This window comes from Aplysia californica, unplaced genomic scaffold, assembly GCF_000002075.1.
Source record: "Aplysia californica isolate F4 #8 unplaced genomic scaffold, AplCal3.0 scaffold00218, whole genome shotgun sequence".
Classification (NCBI taxonomy): domain Eukaryota; kingdom Metazoa; phylum Mollusca; class Gastropoda; order Aplysiida; family Aplysiidae; genus Aplysia; species Aplysia californica.
In genome coordinates, this window is record NW_004797488.1 from 832,016 (window position 1) to 842,214 (window position 10,199).

At 40.2% G+C, this 10,199-nt stretch overlaps 1 protein-coding gene across 1 annotated transcript in view; it reads left to right on the forward strand.

The window, feature by feature from the left end:
* Positions 1 to 10,199, forward strand: part of LOC101848525 — a gene marked incomplete in the record, with an annotated part of 327,286 nt that overhangs the window by 242,142 nt on the left and 74,945 nt on the right. Inside the window, 1 exon segment of the mRNA XM_013083221.2 lies at positions 553 to 666. Within this exon segment, the coding sequence (XP_012938675.2) occupies positions 553 to 666 (114 nt within the window).

The following is a 10,199-nucleotide window of genomic DNA, read 5'->3' on the forward strand; positions in this document are numbered from 1 at the left end:
GGGGGAGGGGGGGGGGCATTAGAAGGGGATGGATGACCACACAAGTAACGCTCTCGGATGCGGTGTGTTTGTGTGTGTTTGTGTGTGTGTTTGTGTGTGTGTGAGTGTGTATGTGTATGTGTGTGTGTATGTGTGTGTATGTGTGTGTGTGTTCATGTTTTTGGTTATTGTATTTTTTTCGGTCACTCGGTTTGTTGATATCCAGACATGAAAAGTGAAAAAAAAAAGCCACTGTATGACGGTGGACAGCGATTGTCCACCACTCAGCATTCATTTTTTTAAAAGCTTTCGTGACTCAGTTTTCACTTTGCTTGGTCCTATGGGAGACGGACTGTAAATTGGAAGTCTTGCCCTCTATATAACCCTGCCTGCAATATGAAAACGGGGCTTCAACCCATGCCATTTCCCTATATCTGCCACTGTGCAGAAAAAATTGTCTGGAGAGAAGAGGATGGATGAAGTTGTTCCCAAAAAGATGTAAAATCATAATGCTATTGCTTAGTTATCAAATCAGTTCTCTTGACTTATTTTGTACATTCTTTCTTCCAACAGCAACCTCGCCGCCTTAGCTCCGGATCTATTACTAGCGATGCCGAGAGTGAGGGAACCGAACCCGACCCCCCTGTCGTTAGACGCGGGCGTCGTGCTGCCATCTACGAGACGAAGGTAAGCCTGCTTTGTATTTCGAAGGAAGTCCTGTTTTTAATTTCTTTTGAACTCTGAACTCTTTTTCATTAAACCTCCACACCACCTCTTTTTCCTCATAGTTTGAACACGCTACTTGTCAATGTAGTCCTTACTTTTATCTGTTCCTGTCTTCTTTTCATTTCGCTTCCCCTTAACTAAATAATGGTTGGCATGTCCATTTATTGTTCTTCTATACTTAAACGTATCGAACACACCGAACTCCACACCAGTAGGGAGTGGGTGGTTGCTGGATGCTCTGAAATCGTTTGCTCCTTCTTTCCTATCAAACATTTAATTTTATTAACCTCCTTATCTCTCCTCATTATTGTATTTGTTACTCTCTTGTAACACCTCTAATCATCGGCATTACCTAATTGAGTTCAAAATTTTAAAATTCAACTTTTAAAAAATAATTTGTTGTGGTCGTTGTCTTTTTTCCTGGTCGCTTTTGCTGTCATTTTGTGTTGTTCTTGTTTTGTTTTAATTTTGTGGGTGTTGTTCTTTTACTAGATTTACTTGTTATTTACTTCCCCCTTATTGTTTCTGTCGATCCATTTTACTTTTTTCCCGGGCAATAAATAATCATTATTGTGTCGATGTGCCCCCCTTTACTCAAACAAACAAACAAACAAACAAACAAACAAACAAACAAACAAACAAACAAACAAACAAACAAGAAAACAAACAAACAAGAAGATAGTGCCCCATTCGCTGCCTCTCTTACTCCCCCCCCTTCCCCTACCGCCCGCCCACCCTATTTGGGTACGTCTTTATTCTTACACGCCCTCCTACGGAATAGGGTACTGAATGATGAAATGTTTTCCCCATCAGCCGTGCGAGTGGTCAGTGTGTCAACGCGAGGATAGGGTAACTAAGTTAGACCTCCTGACCACACTCTGGGGACAGGCTATCTTTCCACATACGTCACTCAGGAGCTGAGGTGACGGGAGAGCACCCCGGTGGGATGGCGTTGTAAGCGAATAAAGCTCGCCCAATTGATCAATCACGACTGTCTCTTTCCTCCGATAACCTTTTATTTATTTATTTATTTATTTATTTATTTATTTATTTATTTATTTATTTTATTTATTTATTCATTTATTTGAATTGTATGTACATGTATTATTATTTTCAATATTTTTATCACTATTAAGGTATTGTGATTAATAATTATCATTATTATTGTTATAATTATTGTTATTATTATTACTATTATTATTATTATTTTTGATGTTGTCGTTGTTTGTTTTTGTTGTTATTATTGTTTTTATCTTTTACTTTTGTTTGTTTTGGTAAGCAGTATTCACGTGAGCTCAAGAAAAAACTCAGAGGCACGTCTTACTTTTGACATCCATTCTCTGATTTCAGAAAGATTTGACAGGCTGCTGTTTTTTTTAATTGTGAGAAACTATTGTAAGAATATCCTACCTGCCGCCCCTAGCCCTTCTCCCTTCCCTCCACACACGCGCTTACTCACATAGTACGGACTCTTATTTTTGTTTATTGGTTGGCGTGTTTCACAGCGCCTGCAACTGCATAATATGATCAATAATAATAATACGTATTTTCAATTTGGTAGGAATTAATTTTGAATTTTGCCCGGCTGGCGGGCGAAGCTTACTTTTATCGATTTTGGACCACCAAGGGATCTTTAATGTCCGTAACTTGTATACGGGATCTCAGAGATTTTTCAACCTTATCCGAGAAGGCTAGGTGTTGGATCTTACCAACCGTAAGATCAGGGGTGTGGCTGACAGACAGCATTAAGAAGGAGACAAGTAGTAGCAGTAGAAAATCTGCAGAAAGAGTCAGAAGCCCAGAGGAGGGGTTAAAGGGGGTTGAGGGGGGGGGGCGGGCAGAAAATGGAGACGAAAACAGACGACAGAACATTGTTAGATAACAGTAAAGGGAGTAAAAGGAGAATATTTTAGAGAAGAAAATTGTCCGTCGCTTTGTGGATTCGATCCGGGGACGACTGAATAAGAGGCGAACACCATAACCTGTGTGCAACAAGAGGCCCTGTGAGGGTTGAGGTGTCCTATTATTTCTTATCTTACTTTTCCTCTGCACTAAATGATCATTAATATATCGATGTGCCTGCTTTTACTTTACAGCAACAACATACTCAACAAACATTAAAGCAGGGTCTGTTACAAAAGTCAGTGCAAAACTGTTTATATTTTAGCTTATAGCATGACCCTATTTTTTAAAATTCTTTTAAAGAAACAATGCACCAAGGTCAATGCAGGCTTACTTTAAGCAAATGTAACTACTCTCATCCGAAAAACGAGTGGGGGGAAAAATGACGATAGCTTTCTGAAACTACAGTGGTGACCATAGAGATACTATCGATTCAATCACGAAATAATTCAATTGGAAGGAAGGGAGAGAACACGAGCGAACGGAAAAAGGGACCCTACTCTTCACACAGGATTGACGGAACGAAGCTTGTGTAGGCCTATGTGAACAGCGAGTGAGCGAAGCTAAAAACGAGGCAAGAGCAAAAACAAGGCCGGGTAGGGAAGGGGTAGGGGAGGGGGAGGGGGAGGGGAGGGGGTCGGAGAGGGGGACACTGGGAGAAAAGGAGGGGGTACAGGGAGGGGTTAATGTGAGATGGGCAGCGGAAACTGGTGAACTGTGGGTAAGAAACGAAGACATAACCTTGAACCTCGTGAGTTCTGTTTGACTTCTCCGTGTTCTATGTGGTAAAGAATGTCGGTGCTTTCAAGGCAGAGCTGACATGTGCTATTACTATGTTGGTTTTCCCCCTTTTTTTTCGTCGTCCCTTCAATGTCCTTTCATCTGAACCTCTGTCCGTTTTCTCAGCTCATAATATTATGAGGTAAATCCGTGGCGAGGATGAGGCGATACAGTATCCCCCACTCTTAATTTTTTAACCTGAGTTATTTGAAGTTGTTTTTCTTTTCTTTCTTTCTTTCTTTTTTTTTATTTTCCGTCTGTCAGCCCATCTTGTCTTTTTTGGTCTTCTTGTTTGGAAAGAGTGTCTCCGATAGATCCTAATTTGTTCATTTTTTTCCTATGGAATTTCACCAGCCCTATTTAAACTTAAATGAGTGGGTGGTTGGCGGGTGCTCTGGTGTGGTTTGCTTCTTCTTTCCTATCAAACATCTATTGTCCTTATCTCCCCTTCTTCTTTTTTTTTTGTGTTTGTTACTCTGTTGTAACACCTCTAATCTTCTGGCGCTCACATGACCTTATGCAGTTGCGAGCGCCGTAAAACCTCTACTGAAACGAAAACTAAAGCGTAAATAAAAGAACCTTGGTTCGTGATTAAATAAAAGAAGAATGTTAACAGAGAGGGAAATATTCCAGCAAAGAATAACCTCGGGTGTACAACTGATAGTAAACGTTTTTGTGTAATATTTTGTCTCTCGAACGGTTGCATATTTTGTGGGTTTTCATCATCTATGTGACGTCGGTAGCCTAGTGGTTAGGCTACCGGACTCGTAATCGTGAGATTGCGGGTTTGGGGGTTCGAGCCTCAGCTCGGTCCGACGTTGTATCCTTGGGAAAGGCACTTTACTCGGATTTCCCATTTGGCTCGGTCCTTTCAGAGATGGACGTTAAACACGGAGGCCCCGCCTCTCAAATAACCTAATAGTGTTGATAGGGGCGTTAAACCCATACCATTTCATCATTTCTTAACATCATCGAGAGTGCGGTGGCGGAGCGGTTAGTGCGCTCGTCTCCGAAGGGAAAAGTCTGGGTTCGAGCCTCGGTGCGGACAAGGATTTCTTCCGCCCCCTCCTGCCCACCCAGCAGTAATGGGTACCTGACTTCGAGTTGCGAAAGTAAAGACGGTGTATGTGGAAAGGAACTGACCACCCTACCACAATATGTCGAAAGCCCTGGAAGTTATCTCACTAACAAAGCAATCCTCAATACCAGATCGAATGCGGGAACAACTTTACATCATCATCATCATCATCATCATCTTCACCACGACCATGACCACTACCACCACCACCACCGCCACCTCCATCATCATCATCATCATCATCATCATCATCATCATCATCATCATCATCATCATGTAGAACCCACCATGTAGAACTAAGTACCAGCACCTGGAAGGTGTGTATTCTGGGTACTCCTATATGCGGGAACTAAAGTCTATCACATGTCGCTGGGACTAGGTTGAGCTAGCGAGACTGCGGTCGGACCATCATTGGAGTTTAAGATGGTATAAGAACTTTGTAAATGAAGAGCTCAGCCCAGGTTGCCGAAGATGCGGCCATGAAAAGGAAGATGTCAAACATATGTTTGAATGTCCAGGAACAATGGCAATTCGAATGGAGTTATTTGGACGAGTGGAGGTGCCGCTAAGCATATTGACAATGGAGCCGAAAAAGAGCCTCGCTCTCGCTCGAAGACTTCTTCGTGGAGTCCGCCAGGCCCATTCATTAAGGAAACAAACAAAAAATCATCATCATCATCATCATCATCATCATCATCATCATCATCATCATCATCATCGTCAACACAATCACCATCACCACCATCACATCATCAAGTGCCAGATTTGCGACATACCCTGGCGATCACGGTTTTCCATTCATTTCTTTGCTCGGATTCTATTTTTTTAAAAGCTGCTTTTAGTTGCGGGTTTACGAGATACCTATTACTATTATTGCTCCCTGGCCCTGAGGGAAAGAAGTGAGCAGGTGGGAGACCTACTTCTGTACAAATATTGGGTTGCTTCTATACGTTTCTTTTATTCTTTTTCCTAGCACTGATTGACCGGCATCGTGCCAATGTGCTTCTCTGTACTCCAAACAAGAGCATCCAATCCTGAGATAGTGTTGAATAAAGACGTCCATTTCCCATAAGTGCATAATAAAGTGTCACGACACGGTGGAATCAGGCGCTCGTCATTTTTTTGGCATATTATGGAGTTATTGGCATCATCCTAAAGGATGTTTTTCTTGCATTTGCTTTTTTTTTTTTAAATATCATTTTTCTTGAACAGTAGTCGATACCTTAACATGAAGTAACTGAAGGTCGTTTAGTGTTAGAGGTAAGAGAAAAAATAGCGAGAAAATAGAAGTCAAAATTTGTTGACTACAAAATTTGAGTGTTTTTGGTTGGTGACAACCAAACTTGTGTGTTTTTTTGAATCTGCAAATTTCATTTATAATGCCGTGAAAACCGTTTGTCGGTAAAACTCCACGTATAGACAGTTGTTTTTTTCTTTAAATTTACATTACAGGTGCTGAACGGGAAAAAATGATTGTTCGATTGTATTATTTTCTACGGAGCGCCTGGTGTCATCACGGCGCCGCAGATACATAATGTACATGTGAGGCATCGTGGTGAAATCAGGCGCTCGTCAAAATAATTAAATCAAAGAAACCGGCATTTTTTTGGGCCGAGGAGCAATTCTATTTCTAATTTTCATGTTTTGGCCCAACATATGTCCATTAAAAACACAATTCTGTGAGGATTTTACTGATTAAAGGCACATTAATGCACATTTTCAGTTTTCAACCACTCTCAAGCTTTGGAAGTCACCAAACTTTTATGGTCATTTTCATGCAAATGTTACCGCTGAAACCAGACGACTCCCATTCCTTCAATCGAAAATGTCTCGACATTAATTCAACTTAAATGGGTATTTTCTCATTAAAAGATAGGTAAATTAACATGCTTTAAGATGATACCAATAACTCCACATGCCCAAATACTGACGGGCGCCTGATTCCACCACGTCGTGACGCATAATTTTATATGAAATATCTAAATAATTATTTGTGATGTGCATCGGTGCTATCTCAGTCTTTACACAAGTATCTTTGCTCCTTGAGTTTAAAAAGTGTTTGTGTGTGTTTGTGTGTGTGTGTGGGTGGGTGGGGGTAGGAGTAGGGGCCTACGCATCATTGATGTCATAGTTACTCTCAACATCTTGCAATAAAAGAGAAGGAAAAAAAAAGTAGGTTGTTTGTTTGTTTGTTTGTTTAGTATAGGGTTTTACGGCGCTCGCAACTGCATAAGGTCATATGAGCGCGCGGGAAACACCTAATACTTTTTCGTTGGTAGGAAATTTTGAATTTTGCCCGGGTGGCGGCCGAAGCCTACTCTTATCGATTTTAGACCACCAAGGGATCTTTAACGTGCGCAACTTGCACACGGGCCCTCCGAGATTTTTCGCCCTTGTCCGAGAAGGCTAGGTGTAGATCTTTCCTACCAGAAGATCAGGGGTGTGGCAGAAAGACAGCAGTAAGGAGGAGCCAAGGAGTAGCAGTAGAAAGGCTGCAGAAAGAGTCAGGAGCCCAGAGGAGGGGGCAAAGGAGGTGAGGGGGTGGGGGCAGAAAGTGGAAATGAAAGCAGACAACAGAACATTGTTAGAGATCAGGAAAGGATGTGAAAGGAGACAATTTTAGAGAAGAAAATTTTTTGGTAGCTACCCGGAATCGAACCCGGGACCTTTGAATGAGAGGCCAACACCTTAACCTCTAGGCCACGAGAGCCCCCCAAAGGTTCGTGGGTGGTTGGCGGGTGCTCTAGTGTGGTATGTTTCTTCTTTCCTATCAAACATCTATCGTCCTTATCTCCCCTTCTTCTTTTTTGTGTTTGTTATTCTCTTGTAACACCTCTAATCTTCGGCACTTTTATGACCTTATTGTGTTGCAAGTGCCGTAAAACACTAAAACTAAATAGTGGATGGAAAAGGTAAAGTGTTGCTGATGGTTGGAATGCACTACTGATAAGTCCTACTTGTTTATTTCCCCTCTGTTGTTCTGTCTGTCTGTCTTACTTTTCCCCAGCACTAAATTACAATTATTGTGTCGGTATTCCTCTCTTTACTCAAACAAAACAATCACATCTTGCCATGAAATGAAAGGTGGTTTCAGTTCCCAGAGGGGAAAGGTAGTTAGTTGGTGGTGTTTGAAGGCTGCCACTGATAGGTCCTACTTTTTTACTTTCCCTCTGTTGTTTCTGTCTGTTTGTCTCACTGTTCCCCAGCACTAAATGACGCTTATTGTGTCTCTATGTTCTTCTTTTTACTCAACGAACAAGATAATTTGTTCTGAAGAAGAATCTTTGGTTGGTTTATAACTCTCCGACCCTAAGGATAAAAGGTGAGGTGTGGAGACTTATTGTGTCTTTTTGCAGTGATTGAGTCCCTACTGGTGGTTGAACTTGCAGACAGAGTAAAAATGAGTTGTTGGTTGGTGCTAGAGAGGTTTGCTGCTTCTCCCTTGTAAAAAATCTATCGTCCTTATTTCTTCTTCTTGTTTGTTTTTGTTACTCTCTTGTAACACCATATCATTGGCTCTTATGTGACCTAATTGTGTGGCAAGTACTGTAAAACTCTTACCCAAACTGAAACAAAAAGACAGGATGAAAACACCATAAATTATTATTCTTATGTTTATATTATTTTGGATACCATTAACCAATAAGTGTTGGAATTTTATTTGATCGATTTGTTTACTAACTTTTCAGAATATTAATTTTCATTTTAGGTTTTACTCGTATTAAAGACATCAAGGGAAACAGTGTCTGGCTGGTGGCCGGTTTTATCAAACATCTATCATCCTTTCCTCTCCTTCTAGTTTGTGTTTGTTACTCTTTTGTATCACTTCTAATCTTCGGCACTTAAAATAATACACGTATTACCTGAATGTGTTGTAAGTGCCTACAACTTAAAAAGACCCCGCAAAACCTCATGCACTTATATGACAAAATTGCATCGATAAAATCAAAACTGTAACTTCCTTGTTCCTTGAGTGGAAAATGAGTTGAATAGAGTATGTGAAGGTAAACAAGGGTTCTGGGTTTATTTGTTCTTTGTTTGTTTTTGTTTTTTCATTATTATTAGCAAATTTGGACGCTGTCAAATTCTATTGTTTGAGTGTTAATTAGTTGTTTATCTCTCTGCTTTTTCTCACTTTTTAATCATTGTATTGTTTTATTTGTTTGGGGAAGGGGGGGGGGGGGATGTTGTGGATTTCTTTAAATCATTTGGACTATTTGGGGAAAATTTTTGTCCCTGTGAGTATTTCAAACTGTTGTGCAACCTACAGGGCTGAAGCATGGTTCTCAAATTCCTGGGGGGTTTAGTTTGTTTGTTTTTTGTTCTTTCTGCAAACTCTTTCTACAACCTCTTTCTGCAGCCTCGTTCAGAGAGCGTTTAAGTTGGATAGATTCTCGGTTGTCACGCACAATGGATAGCGCGTTCAGTAGATGCATCAAAGGCCACACTGGTAGAATATTATGATTCTTTTGGTGAAAATGATGATTTCCTTACCAGGCGCAAGTTTTCATCTTCACTTCGGGCCACGAAATGTTAAGAAAATATGTGCTGTGAATACAGAGAGTTACGAATAACGCAAAGGCCACCATCCATCAAAGATTTTACATTATCTTTGAAGTTACCCCAGGTACGGCTCGTATTTATATATAATATCCACATCTTGGTGTTTTAAAAAAGGTCGTACATTGTTATTTTGGTTGGCATAATATATTATTTTCTGCACTCAATTGTTGAGCAAGGATTATGATGGGAAAAGCTCGTTTAAATAATATTTGTTTTGTCATTTCAAGATCGACTGATTTTGTTCTTTGGCAAGCTAGGTCTGTGGTTTCCATAGGTTCTCATTATACATTTTAATAAAATTATGCTGTTTGTCCGGAATTTCCTTTAGTACCACACTTAACTATTACATACTGTTTTAAGGGTTCAAATACGGCTATGGGTGCACACATGAATAATTATTTGGTTCTACTAAATGAATAGTAGTCCTTTGCTTTTAAAAGTACAGGCTACCTTTGGAATAATTAAAGTGTTTCTCGAAGGGCATTGAACTAAGGGGAAAACCTAGTTAATATATAGACATTATATTCTAATTTCAAGACAATAATCGGCTTGAATCACTGAGGTACTGTTATATAATTATTTTAAATCTACTTTTCATTAAAAATAAAATCAACTGTACTGTAACCTGGAAAGGGGATTAGTATGTTTATCCTGACAGACACCTCATTTGCAGTTCTAATTGTCAAAGATAATTAATTACACAAAAATGTGGATCTAATATAACACAAATAAACATGTAACATCAAGATGATTCTCTGCTTTCGTACTCGTAAACAAGGCACTGTGTAACATAGCTGTGGGATATTTAGCAATTATTTCACCCTGATCCGAATAAGAGGGCCATATATCAACCAGAAAAACCCCCAAACCAAACCAAACAAAATAATTTAAAAAAAACAACCAACAACCCACCCCCCCAAAAAAAAAAAAATTTAAAATTGAAAACATTGCTCACGTCCGTGGAAATAGACCAGAAAACAATTATGTAGCATGGCATGAGAACAGTCTGTAGTTCTGGCGTCAAGAGTCAAGAATGGCAGACACTGCAACCTACTGGAGAGACTGTAGGGAAGAAATTTACCCCGAGAGGGACATACACGACAAAAGGAGATGCCATTAGCATTGGCAATAATAATGCTCGTCCCCCATCCCCTCTCCCATGACCCCCCCC